The following is a 23,591-nucleotide window of genomic DNA, read 5'->3' as shown; positions in this document are numbered from 1 at the left end:
CTTATCCTCAGAAAATTTAACTCTTACCAGCCATACCATTTTTTCCCAGATTTGATTTGCTTTACTTGTCTAAGTTGTTCTCCATCAAATTTATGCACATTTAGGTGATTGCAACTTGTTTTGAAAGGCTAATTTGTACAGTTGCAGGTTGTCTTCAGACTTTGTTGACCTCCATTGTTGACTTTGGAAGGTGTCCTCAAACATAATTTTGTGTGAAAACACCATCTTTCACGCCTTTCCTTAGTCACTCTTGATCCGGTATACTCCTTTGTACTATAATTTGCACAAAATTTCAAAGTATAAGGAGGTGTTGATTTCATGAGGGTTTCATACTCTAATCTTGTCACATTTCAAATTTAAATTGTTGAAATCTACCTAGAGTGTGGACTATTTTCCTGATTTTCATATCCTAATTAGTCTAAATCTTTAAGAAGTCAGGAATTGTATTGAGAATATTGTATTTTTTCCTAAGTTGTAACTTCAAGCTTCGTACGAGTGCGATGTCGAAGTCTGGACTTAAGGAAAGGAGAGAATAACAGAAGATACTAGAGACTGGATTCTATCCAGAATCCAAGATGTCATCTAGATGGAAGGAGATTGCGGATACGAACGTGCATTTCCTGAACCTGAACCTGATGCGACAGCGGATGTTCGGAGTTGGAAGTCAGATTCCTTCCATAGCGTATGTAAACATTACGAAGAGTGGTATTTTTCAAGCTGCTAGATTTCTACAGTCCATACAGTGCAGTGAGCTTATCCTGGAGTGTGCACGATGTTATGATCCTTGCTCGCGAATGATCAAGACTCCTAAGGGCGTTGTCATTGCCTACCTTGCTGAGGATGCGATTGTTGAAGTGTTTGAAATTCCACGTGGAGCAGACATGAAGGAGATAACTAAGGATGAATATGAAGATCGATACACAAAGAAGATGGATGTGTGAAAAAATGTGGTGAATAAAGAGTGGATGATCAAGCCTAGGCTTCATCATTCCAATCATGTGCACAGACTTCAAAGAGGAATATAGTGACTTAGTATTCCTGCTTAACCGAGTGATGGGGATGCTGCAGGGTGCAATATACGATGGATGGATGTTCTATTTCATCCAAGATTGTCTTAGAGGGACGTTGATAAATTGGTCTAGAATCATAAGTGACAATCTAGACTTTCAACTGAGGAATGTAGAGCGGTCCAAGTCATTCGCCATGACTTCCTACTTGGTATACCCGCTTGCACGGTTTGTTCCATACAAAGGACTGATGTGCAGAGGTGAAGTCGGGAATGGGCAAGGACAATTCAGGAGATATGAGTGTTATCCACAGCTGAACATTAATAGAATTGAAGATTATAAGAGAGTGAATGATGTATTCACAATGTACATCATGCGGATGCTACAAGGCGGAATCCACAGGAGGTTGTCCAAGGAGGCAATAGAGCTAATAGAGAAATATGGATCGTGTTATATTCAGTTTCCCACTTTCAAGTACCTTAGGATTCATGGGTTTCAATCCAAGCCCTATAGGCTTCATAGGTATCCATCCGACAAAATGATCTTGTTGGAAGTGGTGATACAACTTCTAGAGTTTGATTCCATTCAGAAAGAGAAGCATAGGACAGGCATGACATTCCCTATTTCAGTTGGGAAGACATTGGAGGTTTGTCAGTCTGCCTTAGCTGCCAGCATTGCGAGTGAGGAGCTTGCATTCTATCGATTTGCAACCTTCAAGAAAAGAGAAAGATTTGATCTAGATAAGAAAGTTGAAAGGATTAAGGGAGAGAAGTTCATCCACAAGACAGACATAGAAGATTATTGGGCCAACCTGATGGACGAGCAAGCAATGAAGAGACGAATGTGGTCCAAAATGTCAGTGGATTTCATGAGGAAGTGTGGACTTTTCCTCATTCCTGATCAGGTGTTAGATGACAGGGATCATACGCATCCACAGTAAGAAAATGAAATGAAGAAGGCGATCTTATTGCCAAATTGGTTAGAATCAGAAGATATAGATTTAAAGATATTGATGAGAGAGGTCTTGAGTTTCTCCCGTGCATGGGTGGATATTCAGATGAATAAGTTCGTTGATATGGGTGTTTCCTTCACTTATGAAAAGATGAAGCCGAAAGAATCTACTTCCAAGGATGATCAGAGGACTATCAGTGATGTCAGGATTCATGTAGATGAAGAAAGTCAAGCTCCCAAGAGAAGGAAAAAACACGCCAAGAGGAGTTAAGGCCAGAGGGAAGAAGATTGAGGAGGTCAAGAAGAAGAAGCAAAAGACCATCATTCCTTCACCCCCTCTCAGTGTCTCATCAATTAAGGAAGTTGAAATAACAGAACAAAATAAGGAGACCTAGCAATGTTCCAACATAGTGATATTAACAGAGAATATTCAAGATTTACATGCCACAACGACATCTGCTCCACCAAATGAGAATGATGATCAATCGGGATCCCCTACTGTCATTTTGGAGGTTAGTTTGGGAAATGAGATATATGATTTGACCAGGAGTAATCTTGATGATGATGATGATGTTATCCCGACATTGAGAGGGCTTGATCGAGATATGTGTCTCGATGATGGTATGGAGATATCTGCTATTCCTGATTGGCTAACGAAGAGTATGGAAAAGAGTAAGAATATGATAGAGGTACAACCTATTGATGACTACCTAGCTAGGAGCAATAAGGAGAAAGAACCCAAGAGAGTTGAGATTTTGTCGCACATAGCTAGAGATGAGACAGGAGTGCGGATTGCGTGGGTGGTTGTTCCTATTGGAGGTGTGACGGCAGACATTGCTACTCCTATGGATTTCCATATTACTTCAGTTGCCCTTGGTCGTACTACAAGAGAGCAAGAGTTTCAAGAGGTTGGTGATAACAGTAGGGCGATCAGCGCAAGGTTGGATAGAGAAATTGAAGAGAAGGAGAAGTATAGAGAAGAGAATATCAGACTTAAAGAGTATATTGCGGGGATAAGGCGTGAGAAACCCACCCTTATTTCCCCTATTGCGGTTGATCATGGACTACATTCAAACTATGAGGCAGCAAGAGATACACTCTCAAAGGTGGAGAAGTGGATTGAGAGTGCAAGAAAACAAGCGGATGATTTCCTTACTTAGTTTGTCCAGGCATATGATAGGACAACAAGGCTCATGTTTAGAATCCAGTATTTGGAGGGAGTTTGGGAAGAATTCTAGCCTATCCAAGAGAAAACTATTCCACGCCTCAAGGCTCTGAAGAAAAGCCCCAAGTCCACGTTGATTAGTGAGAACATTGTGCACAATGGAGACATATACGATTTCCATGGCTGGTATTGTTCATTGGCCGTGAAGAAATCAACTTATGAGAATGCCCAACTAAGTTGTACAAAGATGGAAGGATCAATTCAAGACATTCAGATGAAGATCCTTGCCTCAATTGAGGAATTATTGGGTGTTGATGTTAGTGATGCCAGTGGTTTACACTTAGCCGAATTAAGAGACAAGATGAAACTTATGTATTTTTGTCAGTTGGACTCTTTGAAGAAGAGTCAAATAGATGATCTGGTCTCTTTGTTGATTCATGTTCATGGTTCGCAAAAGCTCATGCCAGCTTGGGAGAACACTTTGGACGCTTGCTCGGATTCATTGGACGTGATTGATTTGCAACAAGATACCTTGTTAGACACAATGAGCCACTAAGAGCGGGGCGTGAATCAGTGATTTACAAACTTTTCCCTTTTCAATCCTATGTGTGCATACTGGATAACAAATCTAATAGATAACAAACTTACCGATGAGATGGGAGACTAACACAAATTCAATCACACATGAAAGGGACATCACATAACATCAACATATACGAGGAAAACCCAAGATGGGAAAAATCTCGGTGAGAAATGCTGCTGGAGTCTATTGCTCCAATCTAGCCTCACAATGAAACTCTGATTACAATGTTTAGGGCACCAACCCAAGGAGCTACAACCCCTGCACCGAGCTCCAACTCAGTGGTCTTCAATGAGCATAATCAATTACAAAATTAATAACCTTGTTACAAATGAACTTTGTAACCCTTCTGCAAATCTCTCTATCGGTTCTCCTCTCTCCACTACTCTGTCGGTTCTCTGCTCACCTCTCCGCTGCAACCCCATCTCCTGATGCAACTTACTCTTTGCTGCACCTTCACTGGTTCAGTCTCTTCTTATTTGTTGGTTCTCTCTCTCTGTCGGTTCTTTCTGCTACACTACTGCTCTCCACCAGTACAACACTCTGTCGATTCTTTGCTTGCCTGCCCTGCAAATTTCTGCAACTCTTCTCTGTCAGTATAGTCACCACCGGTTTACTCCTCTGTCAGATTCAATGGTTGACTACCGGTTGCCTCACTGATGTCGATTGAACCCTTCAACCTGATTATCTCTTTCTCACACTAAGTGTCTTCTCAGATTGTCTTTTTCGCACTTGACTGATTTCTCCTCTCACATGCAACAACAATCTCATTCAGCGGCAGCCTTCATCGATTTTGGCTTGCATATTTATAAACTGGTTTTCCTGCCAAAAACCAATTCAAACTTCGGGTGGTTAGGGTTTCCTCATCGACCTTGAGGCAAACCAAATCCAATCAGATCTCACGAGATCTGATCGCCTTGATGAACTGCAACTCATCAATCAATCCCACCATTGTCATGCCTTCCAAAACACGCCTTCCATATTTAGCAATCTGCTTTTAATTTGTTAGCTAATTTCTTGGTCGATCACCAAGAATGGTCTCACGGTTCCCTTCACTTGCCTTGATCAGCTCAACCAGTCTGTTCTGGATCTCTGTTGTTCGTTTGATCTTGAGCCGCAAACCTCTGCTACGCATCTCGTGAATCATGCAATCGACATAAATGTCGACCTGTCGCCAACTACCTCATCGACACATCACACCAACTTGTGCATGCTTGCCACTTCACCTCCACATGGCCCCTTTGTCAGCATCCACCTTTGCTAGGTCATCTGTGTCAGTCACCGACCAACACACAATATTGGATTCATCTACCGGTTCACAAACCCTGCCGGTTATACCCTAACCGGTATGCAATCAACCTTACACTCTGCTTCTCTTCCAATGGAACACTCAACCGATCAGCACACTTGCTAACCTACATTCCTCATCAAATGGGAGTCTTCTGCATCTGCACTTTGTTAGCATTACCGATGGACATACTTATCGGTAAACACCTTGATGACACCATGTCATCAACCTTCAAGTGTTTCCATCTGAGGCATCTGCATACCGGTTGCTCTCTCTCTATCTATAGCTACTTAGCCTTGCCTTCTTCATCATCAACCTAGACCATATCTCAATCGGTTTGTCCATGTGACAAGCCCATCACTTCTTTATTCTTCCTTTTTTGTCTCGGTGGCACAACATGCCAATTCTTTTTGATCTAGTGCACATCTCTGATTTCATGCACCCGAGGCATCCTTTTGTTTCACCGGTTGATCCGGCATGAACCTTCAATCAATTGCCTTTATCTCTATTGTCTAATCTCCAAGAACTATGATGCATTTCATGCATAATAGGAGATAAGCTCCACTTACCGATGGGAGTGGATCCTTGCCATCTGCATCCTACAATGCACCAATGTGGCTTCCCTGTTTGAGCAGCACATCTTCAAATAGGCACATGTGATCTGGTTGGGGCACATTCCCTATCAGTTTTCTCTTCATCCGTTGGGAGTCCTGCTGATTGACATCCACATAGCATACTGGTGACCTGTAGATCCTTCTCTTCCGGTGTTGATATGATTCTTGATAACAGTCCCCCTCTTCATCACAATCAACCAACCAGCATCTTGCTCTCTTGCAGATGTCATCATTTACCAATTGTTATATCATACTGGTCTCCTGTCCATATCTTCAACACAAGTCAAACACTAATCTTGTGTACCGGTGACTCCAATGGTCATTGTACTGAATGACATTTTCTCCCTTATTGGTGACTTGCAATACAAGGTGACATCCAAGACATTACATCTGGTATGCATCAATGACAGTGCTGCACATACATTTCTTACACCGATAGCAATCCTATACCGGTTGACATCAATGACAACACAATGCCAACATACTTTACCTAGCATTTCCATGGAGGAGTTAGATTTTGTATTGGCTAGATTCTTGGAGTTACACAATGCTAGGAGAGAGAGAGATGCCGAAAGGAATCATCTAGAAGATTTCCTATTTGATGACTAGGTATCTTTCTATTGGGCCATATGTTGGTGGCACCATTTTTTATGTAAACCCTAATTAGGGCAATTCTAGGGTTTTGTTGGCATGATCTTGGCCCTTGATTTAGTTTTAATCTTGGCCATCCATTTTGTATGAGACTCTTATACCTCTTTGTCTCTCATTTGTAAGAGAGTTTTTATAGAATTGTTGGTATATGCTGTAGCTATTTGAATATAATCATTGTTCAATTGTTGGTGATTTTGCTCTTCAAATGTTGTCTTTGCATTCATGGTTCTCAATTCCTCCAAGTTAGATTAGAATTTGTATTCATGTATGTTAGATTGAGTGAAAATATTTGTTGAATATATTTGTGTGGAATCCTTAATCCATACCACTAGCCTCTTGTTGTTGGTAAGTGCGCCTTGTGTGGTTGACTGAAAATTTGAGTAAGCTTAATTTCAACTATTACGCATCCCTTGACAAGCATCAACTTGGATGGTGTCAACGTTTGATCATAATAGTCTGAAAATCCTTGAGTATACCTTAGACGATTGCACTAAGCTTGTGTCAATACCTATTTGTGAGACCCTGCCTAGTTTGATTCCACTAAAGACCTTGCGCGCATAGGAAATCATGAGAAGACCCAACTCAAATTTGTTGCAGCAGACAAACCCACGTGCAAATCCTCAAAGAGCCTGCATTTCCTCAAAAAGTCCATGATGTTTCTGGGAAACCCTACGCGATTTTCCTTTCAATCAAAGTCGTGATCTGCCATGAGCCTAGAAAAAACTCGGTGGTTTTTAATCTTCTATGATTTGCAACAGAGAAAGTCCTTCGATTTTAAAAAATCAACCAAAAACTTTTGGAAAAAATTTCCAAGAAAACTGTTCCAAAAACTTCTAGACATAAATTCTAGGTAGCAGCCACAAATTTTTATTACAAAAAATTCGCCAAAAAATCTTAGAGCAATCTCTATTCTGATACCATGAAATGATAATTGATTGTTCGGTATTGTAATTAATTATGGAGAGGAATACTCCTTATACAGGAAATTACAAGACAATCTTTCCATATTGGAAACAATTGTGAACTACAGACAGAAAAGGAAACTTAATAAAAGGAAACTAGATGACCATTACAGATAAATATAACAATATTACTTTAATAGACTGGTCAGAATGGTGATTATATTGCAGAAATTTATAGCAGAAATCACTTTTCCCCTTTTCCATGAAAGCATATATTTGAGAGTAAATGGAAAGATACAGAAAAAAGAAGGAACTTTCTATCAAGGGAACAATTATTCAATTGGATCTTGAAATGGAACCTTACGAAAAATAGATCATTGAAAAAATTAATTAATAGGAGGGACTAATACTAATCCAATTAGAAAAATTACCATCATCCTCCAGCACATAGATCAAGAAATAACTGCAACCATGTATTAAAAAATAGGACATACCATCAAAATGAGAGCACCCCATATTTTGCAATTCTGATACTTGTTGAATAAATATATCTCTCCCAAAGCTGTTATGATGTTTGTTATATTCTTCAAAATTGTCACCATTGCAACATTTATATATTTCAGACTGCCAAAATGTGAACAATTGTTAACAAAATTTATTTAGGAGGCATCAAAGAAGACTTCATTCAAAATAACAGTGTGTTTATGGAGATTATTTAATAATCACAAAAATTCAAAGCAAAAAAGCTAAGCCAGTACCTATTACAAAGAATCTAAGCCAGTATATATTACAAAGATTTATCCACACAAATAAAATCTAAACTTAAAGAACTGGAGACAGCTGCTTTGGTGCAAAAGAATCTGAAGATGGTAACAGTTCTAATATTGCATATGAGTTCCAGATATTGTTTCAAAATTCAAACATCTGTTAGAAATAAACTCAATTTTTCCATTTTAAATTCAACTAATTGGGGTATAATAAAAAAATTTAGGAATGCCAATGAAAAGCAAGAGTAGAGAATGACACAAATAAAAGTGCTTGCTAAATAATTTCCCACGTAGCTGAACCTAATACATAAACTTTGCATAAACATTAATTGGACACCTATCTCTAACTCATTTTATCTTTACCAATTGTATTTGTAATGTTTTGGTAATGGACAAGTGCAAGTTTTTAGTATGAAATTACATAACAATGAAAATATGAGACATTAGTCTAGTGAATATTTAACAAGTTTATATCAAATAAAAAAATGTAAGCTATATAGTTTGAACACTTTTCTATTTGGCCCTTACACTGCAACTATCATATAACTGGTTAATCATCACTCTGTTATTCTCTAATCTTATGATAATATGGCTGATCCAAGTAGTTCCACTACATAATTTATTGGAAAAGACCCTCTATTACCCTAATGTATTTTGATTGTATAAGTTTTTGTTCAATGTATGGAAATATGAAAAACCAGTCCCTATAAATGTATTCTAGAGTTGTGGAAAGCTAAGAGCAAGGTATTGAACCATGTATCTACAAGAAAAGAGCATAAAACAACACAAATAATGAATGTTAATGGCAGTATGACTTAATGAAACCCCAAGGCAGGAAAAGACTCCGGAAGAGTGGATGTGTTTTTCCTCCTTAGGCCACCATGATCTATTGCAATGGTTTCTTGTGTAAAACGAGGCTTTCAAGGACTTTTGTCGATAACATGTTTACCCAACACTATACTATTAAACCCACGGTAGGACTGAGAGGGGGGGGGGGGGGGAATCAGTCCATAACACTTTAAATCTGATCTAACTAACTGATATTGAACAATGACTAAGAACAATACTAAAAACATCAACCATCAACACATGAACACCAGATTTACATGGAAAAACCACGGTGAGAATCATACTCACAATATAAATAAAATTGATTACAAGGTTTTAGGCTCACTACCAAGGAGCATCATGCACCTGATGGTTTTGCAAGACTAAGGCGCACTACCTTAGGGCAAGATACATGGACTTGCTCAATTGAGGCACACTGCTTCAAGGCAAAATACAAAAGAGGCTGCCAAGAGACCCACTGTCTTCTGGCAATAGAAAGAATAGCAGAACTGATATGAGAAGAATCTCATAATCATGAAATTGTCCTTGAACCTTTGTGTCAAGCGACCAACATCATGGCAAACATCTTTGATAATCACCACTGTCACAACACATTGTCTCACTGAATGTATTGCCTTCAAATCTCTTCACAATCTGACTTTTCACACACTAGCAATCTCAAATCTGCTTACATATCATTCCCATTCGCTTCTCATCAATTCACACGCTATCCCATACACAACTCACACATCTGCACTCCTTAAATAGAAGATAGATCATCAAAAAACCTAATTGAGGGTCGGCCAAGAATAGAATAAACATTATTACACAAATATAAGCCACCCGGACCAAAATACTCAAAGCGATCCACTCCAGGAGAGAGAGGGAACCTAAAAACATCACAATACATCTTTCTAAGTTGAATCCAACGAATTGCACACACCAACACATCCTCCAAGGTTGCCACCAAATGAAACGTGTAGATAAACAATAAGGCTTAGCACTTAGTAGGCCAAAAGACATCTTCCAATGCAAATTTCCTAATACGGATCTCTACCCAACATGGTAAGACCCATAGCCATGTTCTAAACCAACCTTCAATGCATAACCGGACCAAAAAGGTACGATCCAAACAAGATAATCCAACTGGACACACCGAACCATAACATAGCTGAATATATCTAGCATAAACCAATACAACTCACTTCCGAAACAAAAATACCACTAGAGAATGAACTGAGAAATACTGTACAAACCACACAAACATGTTCATGAAATAGCAACACAAGATTCACCATATTCAGAGGCTGCCAAAGACTTTCTAGACCAGTCTAATAGACACCCTTATTGTCAAAGAACAGTAACAACCAATTTCTACCAATGAGACATTAAATATTGTTTCCTGCATATGTTAAGTACTCTTTCATGTATACATTAAAAACTCTTTCCTACATATTGAACTTGCCACAACCAACACCAAAGCATCAAATTGAATAGCAACACCAAACACTAGACAAAGAAAACATGCAACAGTACAAGATCATATCCGAAAAAAACTCCATCCGGACAACCAAGTTTGACATCAATGACAATCAAACCCAGATATCAACCAAACAACTTAGATTTCCAACACATACAAGCTCTCTAATGCTCTCACACACCCCAAATCTCTGCTACAACTCCCTAAGACTCATAGGCTGCCAACAACATAACCCTTTACAACCAACTTCATATGAACAATAACAAATTAAACCAAGTTCAATGACCTCTGTTGGAGATTTTAGCAAAGATGAAGTACAAGAAGAAGCAAAGAGGAAGTCAATGCATCCTTGTGAACGAAAGGAACCATTTTGACACATTTAAGAGCCATAAAACCCCACAAACTCTGTCTCTATCATCTTCTTCAACATGTTTTATAGTTAATCATGCCCTACACATCCAATTGTAACACAAACAAAGTCAACCTAGCTGAACCAATGAGAGATGTTCAACTATGGTTAAACATGTTGCTATTGTCTTTTCATTTTTCAAATCCCTTTAGTCTAAGCATGTAGATCCTTTAGTTCATCACCCAAATGTTTTCTTCAACAAACAAATTTTGCAATTCAATTTATTTTCAAGAATAAGCCCCTAAGTGATCAAAGTAGCCTAGTTGACTATCTTAATTGTAGAAGCATAAATTGAGAAACCTTGCAGTTAATCACAACCCAAACTTTGGGTTGTGCCAATTTTAACTAGTCAACCATTTAAAATGGTCAACTGCCCTATTTTGTCAATCACTAGTTCAAATTTGAAGAAGAGAACTATAGCATAATTTGTGAAGAATAAGATCATTCATCATCCGTTGTAGAAGCGACATTGACAAGGTGGAATTTTGAACTAGTGAAGTTGGTGCTGTTGAAATAATGGCTAGTTCGGATTAAATCAAATTTCAATGTTGCCAAATGGCAATTAAAATTGTAATCAACTTGAGCGCTTTGTTCTCCCTTATTGTAATTGGGCTAGGACCCAAACATAGCGTGTAAAATGAAATTTAATGTGAGCCTCAAAACAGGCGGTAAAAGGCAAACTTAGGGCAGGACCTATTGAGCGGTCTAAACAATATTATTGTAAAATATAAAACTCTCAAGCAAGCCGACTTGCTAACTTGACACCTCAAGTCAAGTATATAAACAAGTCAATGGCATGGCATTACATAATACATACAAAGCGAATTACTTCTCCAATATTCATCTATGTACTCAGCGAATTCCTTTTGAAGACCAGCGAATCATCCTAAAGGCTGTCAACACCATCAGCGAACATCCTTCTTGAAAGCAGTGAATATTACTGAGTGGCAGCAGTCATCATTGAAGATCAGTGAATCATCCTTGAAGGCTGTCAACACCATTCTAGGATCTGCGAACCTCATTCTTGTGACAGCTACATTTATAATTCAGATAAGTTCATCACTTCAGCATGCCCTAGGTTAATCACCGTGATTAGATTGCTGTTAAACAGTGAAGCTCGTTGTAAAATTATATTGGTGTTACATAATAAAGATCTGAGATTAGTGGCTGGGTTTTTCACCTCCAAGAGGGAGGTTTTCCCAGGGTATCTGTGTGATTTGTGTTTGTTCTTCATTGCATTCTGATCTCTGCTGTTTATTGTTTAATCTGATTGCTAAAATTAACAGGTGCTCTAGTAGGTTGGTGCCTACAAACTTTGTAAAAGAAGAATTGTATAAAAGCATTAATTTGTTGTGGTTTTCTCCCATTAGGGTTTCCATGTAAACATTGTGTTATTGTGTTCTTATGTGCATGATTGTTGGAATTTAGTAAATAATACTATTGTGGTTGATAAAATTTAAATTACTAAAAATCGTTTTTATACTAATTCACCCTCTCTCAATATAACCGTGTGCTCTTATTATCATCATGTTGAGTATTGTGTCCTTGAATAATATTGGAGGTATCCCCCTCGAAGTGGATTAAGGAGGTTGTCCCCTCGAAGTTGCATATTAGTATCAAGTATTTGCAGCATATTTCATATCATATCTTCCATTGTGTTTGTTATTTTATTGCAGTTCATCTTCCTCTCTTTCTTTAACAAATAGCTTCTACAACTCAATTTATGTTTCATTTTTCAAGAATAGGCCTTCAAGTTGTTTTAGTTAGCTTCAATGAGAACATTTAGTGACCAAATTAGCCCACTCTTAATCAATCAAAATTTCAGATCGATGCTAGTGCTAAAGTTTTTATAAGCTGAACTATCTCACACAAGCTCACACACTTAAGCTCTAAACTTACATCTAGAAACATGTGCATGTTTCCAAGGAAATTTTCATTGATTATTTAGCAATCATCATCTATGCAAGCTAGATGTGAATACAATTATAATAACAATGAAATTTGTATAGAAATTCCAATTGATTGGGTTCAAGACATAGTTCAGCTATTAGGGAATCTTGCTAGTAACATATACCCAAATGCCATGTGGATATGGCTAACCTCTAAAAAGGAAAATCTGTCAAGAATATTCAAAGTGGTTATCTAAATGAAGCTAAGTTATGGGAATCAGAAAGGGTAATGGATGTTAATTTCTTAAAGGCATTTGGTTGCCTGTCAAGTTCATTATCATATAGATATTAAAACCAAAGTTTGCAAACTCTACGAGTACTCACTATTTTTTTTGTTGGGTGAGTTTTCACAAGTTCAACTCTTGCATTTTTATAGACGCAAAAAAGACATGGGTAAAAATGTCAACGCATGTTAAATGCTGGTTGAAATGCATTTTTCACATCTTGATTTTGCTATACAACCATGCATTTTCTCTTTCGAGATGTCAATTTTTAATTGAATGCATTTTGTAATTTAATTTTACAAAAAAAAAACTGTAAGAGATTTTAATTTTTAGTACTTTCTAAGTTATCGAGTTTTTGCCAAGTTTTTGTCGAGTATTTGCTGAGTTGAAAATTTTGGGTTTGCCAAGTACCCTTTAAGTCCGAGTCTGCAAACTATGCTTAAAACAATGCAAGTAGTTTACAGCTAACTATGTTCAACTGAGTTCAGCCTCTAAATGGTATGGGATGGCTATATATAGCATTTGATGTTTTGAAATGTTATTTGTGGCAGATTGCCACCTTCTCTTTTAGAAGAGATTGTTGAAACTTGAAGTTGAATTTTTTTTTTCTAAAAAAGCTAATCCTGGGGCTAACCATGAGCGTACATGCTTAGAAATGAACCCCCAAAATGGATCTAGTCAACATTCCTCAGTTAACAGAAGATTCAATAGTGCAGTTCACATTTTATCTTGTATTGCTGAGCAGTTGTTGGGAGGAGAGAGTATGTGATGCAATAATACCAAGTTGTCGATTTGAGTATGAGTTCAGGTACGGGATATGGATTCGGGTATGGCAAAAAAATTCCTTGGGTACATGTATGAGTACAACAATATATATATATCAATGAATATATAAAAAAATAAATAAATTAATAAATAAATTAAAAAAATATATTAATAAGCATTATTAAATATAGTGTGCATCTTTTGAATTGAGCTTCACCAATTCTCAACACAAGCTAGCTCTCTTGCTGCTAGGCAATATGGCTGGAACATTGCAATAAAATGTTGATCTGACCAGCCTCTGTCCTTTTCATGCTCCAAAACCGAAGGGTACACATACGTGGTTCCTTACCCGTTGCTCCATTTCTTCTCTTTGTTCCCAACCAATAAACTACATCTAAGTCACACCGCTACCTGGGTCAAGGATGTTGAGGCTATGGAGTATATCATTAAAGTTTTTAAAAAAAATCTCTGTTTTATCAGTTTCCGGCTAGGCCACGCCAAGACCACACCTGATCCCGGCTCCACACCCAAACCCAAATCCATGAATCCAGTGACGTAGCAATGATATATTGAGTCTAGGGAAATGTTATAACTAGGCTAGTATCTTTTTTTCTTAGTGCCCTAGGAGCCAATGCTTCCTTTGATAGAAACATGCAATAATCCAATAGCTTTTTGATAGTCTTCACTTGCTCTTGACCATGCAGACAGCCTATAGCATAGCTTCATTGACTCAACTAGAGCAAATGGTATTTACATTAACTGCAAAACAATGTAGCTGCTCGGAAACAACAAAAAACAAATTCTAACTTCATTTTTAACATCTCTGAATCTTGCATACCTGAAAATACCTGTTACAAGCATCCCAACAAAGACGATATTAACTGGAAACCAGACTTGGACAAGCTTCCAAGTGAGTGGTTCAGTTGAAATTACCCCAAATACTGTCAGGAGACGCACAATTGCCACACTCACAAGGTTCTGCAATTTGTTAATAATCAATTAGGAAATCCAGTAATGGTTCCTAATTCCTGATTTGCCAAGTCAACATTCTGCTAAAGTACATTTGCAATTAATCATCCATGTATCATTAACTATTCATTTTACCTGGTAAAACATTAGTGATATTCCTGCATTTAAATTATAGCCTGAGAGGACAATTTTATTAAGCAGTATCATACTGCATGAGGAAAGACAATATGCCAATCCAGAAATCAGAGCCTGGTTGCGCACTTTTATAAACCCATGCTCCCGAACAGCCCTTTCAACATCTTTCTCCACATCACCAATTTCTTCATCAATGTTATCATGTAATATTGCTCTTGATCCTGAGAATATTCTGCATTTACATAATTCATCATAAGCTTAGGCAATGTTTAATATCTTGAATTTACAGTGAGATGCCATTCAACAACAACTCATATTATAAAAAATATATATGTGGTTCATCATGATCAGACTTTTCTTTATAAAAATAGAGGAAACAACATAATATAAAAGGTAAAGTTATAGGTAGTTTCATAGGTCACTGTCAAGTGAGACACAAAATTTGTGTATGAAAGCTCAAAGCTCCCTTGGAAAAGTCCATGAGAGGATTGTATTTCTATTTACCTTAAAGTATTGTTCAAATTTTGCTAATATTTGGGTTTCAAACTTTTGACAAAGTTTTCAGTAATTCCAAGTCTTGCCAATCCATCTAAACCCAAGGTACTGGGAATAAGGAAAGAGAAATATTTTTTTGTTATTGACGAAAAGCAAGCAAAATGACTGGGAATTAAAAGAATGGCCAAAACAGCTTGAGAAACTAAGAAATCTCTTGATCTAGGTCTAAATATAGAACTGTACCCAGAATGGCATATAATATCTTAGAAGACACAAAACAGGTATGCATAAATGAATTTAATAGGGGCCCAAAATTCAAGGTTGTTTATTGTCAGAGGCCCAACCAAACATCTGGATCATTTTTAAGAGAAATCCACTATATAATATTTAAGCATCATCAAAGAACTAATCAATCAGTTCGCTTATTCGAAATATCTAGAGGCAAACAATGTGAATAATTTTCTTTATAGTACATGCTAAAATATAATGCATTCTTTGTTATGACTCAATAATAAATACTTCTCCACGCTTTCTTGATATAAAGGCCAATCTACAGTTTCAATACATTATTTTTAAGTGTTATTCAACTAGCCATTTTCTAACAATTCCATATGTTGTTCTTTCATCCTTTAATTTATATGTTTCAGAGCATAATGATATGTTATATCTAATCAACTATCATGTGTCAAGACTATATTCCATAAGAACAGAATACCTTGGGAAACATAACAGAGGAAATTGTGAAGTGATAGTGATACATGAACCTTTGTGTTCTGAAAAACAGAAAACATGATTTAGGATAAGGCAGATGAAAAGAAACTTGTAAGTATGTGCATGGCATTTTAAACCAGATTAGATTAATATTAATTGACCAAAAAATAGGAATTGCAATAAAAAAGTAGGCTGATTTCCTATGGGAAAATGTTGTAGATTTCAATAAAGTGCCAGTCTGGCATTATGTCAAAGTAAATAGGGTAATAAGTTCTACTATGAGAATCTTAGTGTCAATGTTATAGGTGCAGAGACAATGTTATAAATACTCAAAGGGGTTTTTTTAAAAAACAATTGAAAGATATATCTTCAAATGGAATATCACTAAAGTTGCAGAGATAAGAAGCCATATATTGTTCAGTTAAACCAGGAACAAAAATCCTGACATAAGGAAAATAATCACTCTAGTGTATTGGCAGGTCAAGCCAAAACATATGAGGTTGATTAGAGGAGGTGCTATAGCTCAAGAAAACGCAAGATTAATAAACTCAAAGAAGTGTAGATGTTAATGAACATGGATCATCTGATAAATTCATTGATGGAAGGAAGAAAATACTACATCTTATGATCCTGAGGGTCACACATTCACTAAAATTTAGGCAACAAATTCTTCTTACTCCTAGTCAACCAGTTAAAAGATTAATGCTTATACCAGCGGCTGTTGCATTGTTGGATTCAAGTGAAAAATTGTCACTGATATCAGTATATGTTGGGTATACAATGTTTTTATTTGGAAGTGATCACTTTGTTTCAACAATTGTGCTCTGTGTTGAGAGATGAATCATGATTTTCCTTCACACAGAGATGGGTTTTCATTGGTTGCGGAGGATAAGGAGCTTGCATGTAAATTAACTGTAGACTTGGGAAAATCTGGAGCATCCTACGGCAACAAAGGATAAATGTGCAAGCACCAGAATAAGGTGGTTTTCTAATTTTGGAGTTTTCACCATTTTCCAAAGGCAATGGAAGCATTAAAGCATTGTTTGTAAGGGGATGGTACAAGGCTTTGTTTTATTAAGAGTATCAACAACTCTATAAGACAGTCACAATAGGAAGAAACAAAGATACACACAAAGTGGATTTGTCAAAAAGGCTTTAGAGACTTTGAAGCAAATGCAATGGTAAGTGTAAAGCTTGAATCGGCAACCTTTACCTTCATCCTCATAGCTTGTGCAAGGAAAAGGAAGTTTTGGAACCGGGTAAAGCATAACAGAAGTGGGCAGTCCTAGTAGAGAGAGTTATAAGCAATGATGCATGCCAATGGCAGGATGAGTAGGGTTTTCAAATAACAGCCCACAAACAAGAGATGGCAGTCCTTTTAAAAATGGACAGCGTAACATTTGAAGAAGACTTTGATGTCTGTTTAAGAAACACTGGCAGTTTCCACCATTTTCTAATCCAATTTGACAGTCTTGTTAAACAAATTAACATGGAAGATTCACTAATCATGCTTAAATTAGGACTTTGCTAAGATGGATCATTTCATCAACTTAACCATTTTGATCATGCAAAGCAGAGTTTGCCTATACTTATGCCAATTTTTTAATACTAATGTAATAAAAAATTGCATACCCTCTGCAATTTCTATTCTCTAAATGGAACTAACTTTAATGTTCACTCCTATGGTATGTTTTTAAGTCTCATTTAGCCATTTGCCTCATCCATTTTCCCTAATCCAAGTGTGTTATTCTCTATATTTTTGTGAAATTATATGTTTTCTTATCTCACTTTATCTTTGTCTGTTCAAATCACTTTTATTATTTCTAAGCCCTCAAGGACATTACTGTAGCAGTGGAGACTTCCCCACAGTTACAGATTCACCAATCGAAAAATTAAAAATAAAAAGATTAACAAAAAGTTTATTGGCAGAATTCGAAAGCAACTTAAGCGATTCTTTCAGCCTCGACTTGATGTTGCAACTTCCCAAGGTTATTTTCATTAGTTGCCATGTAGGCACCAAACCTCAAACATATTAAGTTTTAAGTTTTAATGAACTCTACAACATACTAAGTTTTCCTTCTTTTCACTCATCAACTCTCTTCTTACAGTTGCAACAAAAGAGACACTCCTACGTTCCCTACACGGCAGCATGCCAAGCTTCCATTTTCTTATTTTTCTCGAGGATCTGCAGCCCACACTAAGCTTTTTCTACCAATCTATTTCCACAAGCATTTAAAGGTATTCCTATTATTGCAGGTTATTGCCATTCATGTTGCAAGGTTTTTGAAGTTTGACTCTGTATGAAGAGCTTCCATCATTGTGCTACCCAGATCATTCTTCTTGGGTAACATTTGATATTGTTGCAAAAATGAAGTTGATGGTGTGTCAGTATGGTTGTCATTGATGTCAACATACCGATTCTTTGTTTCAGTGATTGGTTTGTGCTCTGCATCTCTGATATGTTGCAGTTATAGTCATGAAGCTTTGGTATGTTGTTGGATGTTATCTTGGGATGCCATTCTTAAGATTTGGTGCTCCGGAAGTTGTGTTCCAAAAGTGTATACAGTGATGATGATATTTGACAGTGTTTGTAGTGGTCCGCATTTCTGGTTTTGATGATGATATCTTGGATTTATGTTGTTCATGTCTTTATCTTTGTTATTCTGATTCAAGACGTGATGATGTGCTTCAGAGTCGTGGTTGCAGATATGTTCATTCCAAGTCTGTAGTGCTCCACATTTCTGGTTTTGATGATGATATCTTGGATTTATGTTGTTCATGTCTTTATCTTTGTTATTCTAATTCAAGACGTGATGATGTGCTTCGGAGTCGTGGTTGCAGATATGTTCATTCCAGGTCTAGTCAACCTTGAATGTTCTGTTTTTTGCTCTAGTGATTGTGGTATATGGATAACGTGTTGTTTTGGTCGATGTTATGCATTGTGGTGTGGTCCACTTCTCATTCCTTTCCACCGCGAGAATGTTTAGTGTAGACCTATTTCAAATTGAGTCTATTTCAGAGATTAGTATAAATAAAGGATTACTGTAATGAAGAAATATAGAAACAAGTGGATTGAAAAAGAAAATTTGTCTTCTGTTGGTGCGAGTTTTTGCGAGGTTGTGTGTCGTTGTGGTTGAGCAATGTGGTAGTGCGTTGATGCTATTTGACACCGAAGGCAATGAGCCAAAGGTCTCTTCCGACATTGCAGCTTAGTGGCAGTTGTGCTACTGTGGTGGATTACTTCTTTTTCTTTCTTCTTCTTTTGGGCAGTGAGCCCTTTTCTGGCGGTTTTAGCTTGAGCAATGAGCCCACTTGAGTGAGCATTCTTGCAATGAGCCACCCTTTGTAAAAATCACCTTAACCGTTGTCACCCTAACAGGTGTTTTATACTTGAGAACTAGCATTCTCTGTGGTTTTTCCCCTCTTGGGTTTTCCACATCAAATACGGTGTTTCATGCGTGTGCTCTCTCATGCTTATATCTATTTATGGTTAAGAAATCAAGAATCAGTTTACCGGATCTATTTCTGTGGAATAAGTAATATCTTTTAATTGACAACTAATTCACCCCCCCCCTTGTTGTTTGGGATATTCAACAGATATATACCCACCTTTGTATCTTCTCTTTAAAACCTTTGATATTGTGGCTAGAATTTATAAGATTTTGATGTCAAACTAATTATTGCAATATTTTAATGGTTCTCTCGTTATTCACCTCCTTTTTTTCTTGAGCTAATGACATTAATCTTTCTTCTTCTCTCTATAATGCTCAACTTCTTTTGGAGACTTGGGAGATTGTTGTGTTGATTGAGTAAACTCAACATTCTCCTTTTCCTTCTCTCCAAATCTCTCTGTCAAAGATATTGATTCCTCTTGAGTCCATCTCAATTTGGGAAACTCTCTTTGATTTCTTCTTCTTTCCTACATATAAAGTTCCACAAATTTATTCTTCATTGACAGATTGGATTTCCATTTCCTATTTGACTCCATGACAGCATAGTTTCATAGATTTTGAATCTAGATAGTTATTATTTCAAAGTATTCTTATTTTCGGACCTGTCCCAAATCTAAGAGCACACACAATTATATTGATTGTCTGTAGAACCGAGTGGCAAATTTGTGGCTTGACCATTTTGGCAAAATCCCAAGTAATCTCACCAATCTTTCCTATCTGAGATACACTCATACTATCTTAAATACTCTATAAAATATCCTTTCAAGTACTCTTGATTTGACTCTCTTTACCTTTTTCAATCCTTTCATTTATTTCATTTGTAAAGATTACAATATTTCTAATTTTTTATTCGCCTTTTTTTTGTCATTTTACACATTTTCAACAAACTGGGCTGTTATTTTTGTTCTTCCGCACAAGGCATGTGAATCAACAGTTGCATAGATATCCCCACGGTAGTGGTAGCATCCCTGCTCCTCCTAACAGTAATTTCTCTTTAAGACTCAACCTGTCCAACAACAAAAATCAAATTCTCCTGTTCCCTTCTCGTATATTCCTTTTAACCTTTAAATTATATCATATTTATTTCAAATCTCCAAATTCTCAAAGCCTAATCACTAATCATAACGTACTTCTTAAGCTCACTCTTGTTTAGTTTGGAAGCAATAGTAGTTTCTTTTCAATAGAATACCAGAAATAGGGTAAAAGCAATTGGATAAGCAAAAGCAAAATCTTTCCAGCCTTTACGCCTGTTTTACACCTCTTCCAGCTAGGCACAACTTCATTGCACTTCTAGCCACCTCAAATGTTGGCAGAATTCTATCTACTTAAACCACTATGCCAAGTAGAATTTTCTCCCCGTGTTGCCAATTCTCCATTACTTAAGCAGAGCTTTGGATGATTTAAGCCACTTTTCATGATATGCAGAGTTTTTCCCCAGCCTTAATATCTCTCCATACTTTCCCTTTGATGATGCCTTCAACATTACATCGAGCATCATCATCATTCTTTGTTGGACTTGTGGCAATCACCATCATCCTGCACCATGACATGACAATCTTGCAAGCTGACCATGGAGACTATGAACCAAATGTGATCAACACACAAACAACGATCAATTCGACAATAAATGAGCAAGAGGTAAGTACAAACATTGAATTTCATATGGGTGCATTGACACTCGTACAACAAGATACACTCAAGGACACTCATTATAAATGAAGCACTATATTAATCTCAAAAATTTAACCTATTTTGTTGCATAACTCTGAGCTCTCAAGATTAATCCAAGGCTAAAAAGTTGAAACTCTAGCTAACTGCAGCACCAAGGAGTCAAGGACATACCGTTACTAGAAGCATACTCACTAAAAGGAACCATAAAAGCGAATTCTTATATATTAGGATTATCTGTTTTACTTTGATATATATGCCAAATAAGAACCAAGTTCTCTTTAAGGAAAATGAGATGGAGAAAGGGATAAAAAAATGACTTATGAGAAAAAGGCCATACATATAATTATAATATATCAGTACTATAATTGCAAAATCTAAGCCATTATCCTGAAATTTGTGATCTTTCTCATTGTACAAATTTATAACTAATCAGACTTCTTGACTACACAACTTCTTGGCAAGTATGCCAACTATAGTCTATTCCCAATCAGCGATTGCAACACTTAAAACATATATCTCTTCTTGTTCTATAATTAAACTGATCAGTACAAATAAATATGTCCTGCAACTATGAATGCTATACAAGGCTACGCCATGCCATGGGTACATGATAAGTAGGTATTAATCTAAGATATGCCTGCAGGATATAATATTGAACAGGATCGATCACAATCATGAGGCAGTCTAGAGTTCAAACTTCAATGATGCAGGTAACTAGTTGAGCATAAAGATACTAGCACAGACGCAAAGAAAACCAGGTCTAACATAGGGACTGTTTCCAATGCTTTGGATCAACATTAGATCCACCACAGTTCAAACTTTAAAACTACAGGGATCAGTTGAGTCTCCGGATGCTAGCTAAAGCTCATATTAAAGTGGTCCAGCATGCCCCGATAAGTGTTGTTTTTAATGGGCCCACTGGCAACTTGGAGATTAGTTAAGAGAGCTTCTCGATAAGAATGTGTGTGATTTTTTTAACATCACACAGAGTTTTATCCAGAAGCTCTCTTAACATTATCTCTCAGATTTTTAAGGCAACACGAGTTCAATTCTTTCACTCTCAGGTGCTTTTGTATTCCTTCAGCCATTTTCAATTCCTTCAAAACCCTTAAGCCTTTCCTCCTGACATATGCACATTATTGTTTATCTATACAAAGCCAACGTGCCACTGAAATCATCATCCCAGAACCTTGCTTTTCTCGTGAGAGTAAATTTACCTATCAGCAGAGATAACCAAGAAATGCAGTTGACAAGTGATCCAGTTTCATTATAAACCTATGGTGTTCATTTTGAATCTCCAATGGTCAGGAGTCTACCCTTACTATATTTCCACAGGTCTTTTTCCAGTAAATGTAGAGCATATCAATTGAGTTTAAGATTTGAAGATCAAATTAAGTTTCCTAACTCAAAATTTTAAAGCGATGCATATCTCACTATTTTGCAGCCTTATTCACATAAGCATGATCCCTAGATGGGAAAAAATATGAAATAAAATATGAAGTCTAGTGTAAGAGGTTAAAGCCAACTGACCTTGCGTTTGAGCCCATGGTTCCTTGTGAAATTCAGATCAGCTGCACTGCCAAATGTGTCACAACCATACTTAAAGATAGCAATGCCATCGAGGAAACATGTAAACTCCTCCAAATGCAGCTGCCAAATTGACAACAAGATAATTCCAATCAATGTTGAACAGGGTGTTTGCACGGGCAAAAAGCATCCACTTTTTCTATGACTTCAAGTTTATATACGTAATAGGTGTCTTATAGGACAAATGGGTATTCTAATATATGAAATGGGCATCTGAAAAACAAAATGGTTATTTAATTTGTCGAATGACCATCTCTGGAATGCTAACGGAATGGGATGTCTGCGGTAAGTATTGCTTGAAGGAGCAAACTATTTATAAAAATATAAAAAGGTAAACACTTGGTCAGTTTTCAAAGCACGGAAATCCACTAATAAAAATTCAAAAAAAAGCTGGTTAGTCGTGCATTCAAAGTCAGAAGAAATTACCGTATTTTAAAATTGAAACACTCAAAGACCTAAAGTAGAGAAATCTATAAAAAGGAGGAATATAAAGTACCTGTCTAAAACCCATGAATCTGCACGTCGTTATAAAGCGTGGAAGAGAAAGTTTCGGCATTTCAGGCGGAGGCAGCGGATCTGGGAGGATTATCGATGACGAGAGAATTAAAGCCGCTCATACTTTGCCTGCAATTAAAGATTGACGGCGTTGCCATCTGTAGAGTGGGCTTCGTTTGAAAATAAAAATTTAAAAATAATTGTCCAGTTTTTAAGTTACTTGCGGTTCAGTGACGGAAAATCCCATGAATGGAAACTACTGATTGTCGTTTTTTTTCTTTTAATTATATTAATAATTATTATTTTATCTTGACGATTATGACCACTAAATCTGTCTCCAAATGTTATCTTGTTACTTTTAATAGGCTTTTCAAAGTATGTGCTGATCTTAATTAAATTTTTGTACCCTTTTCAACATGAAAGTGAAAAGTGCATGCATTAATTACAATTTTTTTTTGTTCTAGATATATGTTTATGATTTTAAAGCATGCATTAA

General features: G+C 36.8%; 1 protein-coding gene across 3 annotated transcripts in view; it reads right to left on the bottom strand.

Moving 5' to 3' along the window:
• The window catches only part of LOC131071260 (GDP-mannose transporter GONST1), a 38,253-nt gene extending 14,910 nt beyond the window's left edge, over nucleotides 1-23,343 (bottom strand). The window contains exons 1-5 of one of the 3 annotated variants that reach the window (XM_058007025.2): nucleotides 23,097-23,341; nucleotides 22,544-22,663; nucleotides 14,685-14,916; nucleotides 14,419-14,558; nucleotides 7,653-7,782 (exon numbers count right to left, since the gene is read on the bottom strand). In XM_058007025.2, coding sequence (XP_057863008.2) covers nucleotides 7,653-7,782; nucleotides 14,419-14,558; nucleotides 14,685-14,916; nucleotides 22,544-22,560 — 519 coding nt within the window. In that variant the 5' untranslated portion in view covers nucleotides 22,561-22,663; nucleotides 23,097-23,341. Of the gene's footprint in view, nucleotides 1-7,652; nucleotides 7,783-14,418; nucleotides 14,559-14,684; nucleotides 14,917-22,543; nucleotides 22,894-23,096 lie in introns of those variants that run through there. The other 2 variants (XM_058007026.2, XM_058007027.2) reach the window with 2 other exon arrangements.
• Nucleotides 23,344-23,591: the final 248 nt, after the last annotated feature.

This window comes from Cryptomeria japonica, chromosome 8 (assembly GCF_030272615.1).
Source record: "Cryptomeria japonica chromosome 8, Sugi_1.0, whole genome shotgun sequence".
Taxonomy (NCBI): domain Eukaryota; kingdom Viridiplantae; phylum Streptophyta; class Pinopsida; order Cupressales; family Cupressaceae; genus Cryptomeria; species Cryptomeria japonica.
The sequence above is the reverse complement of the archived record's forward strand: the minus strand, read 5'-3'. Positions and strand labels throughout refer to the sequence as shown.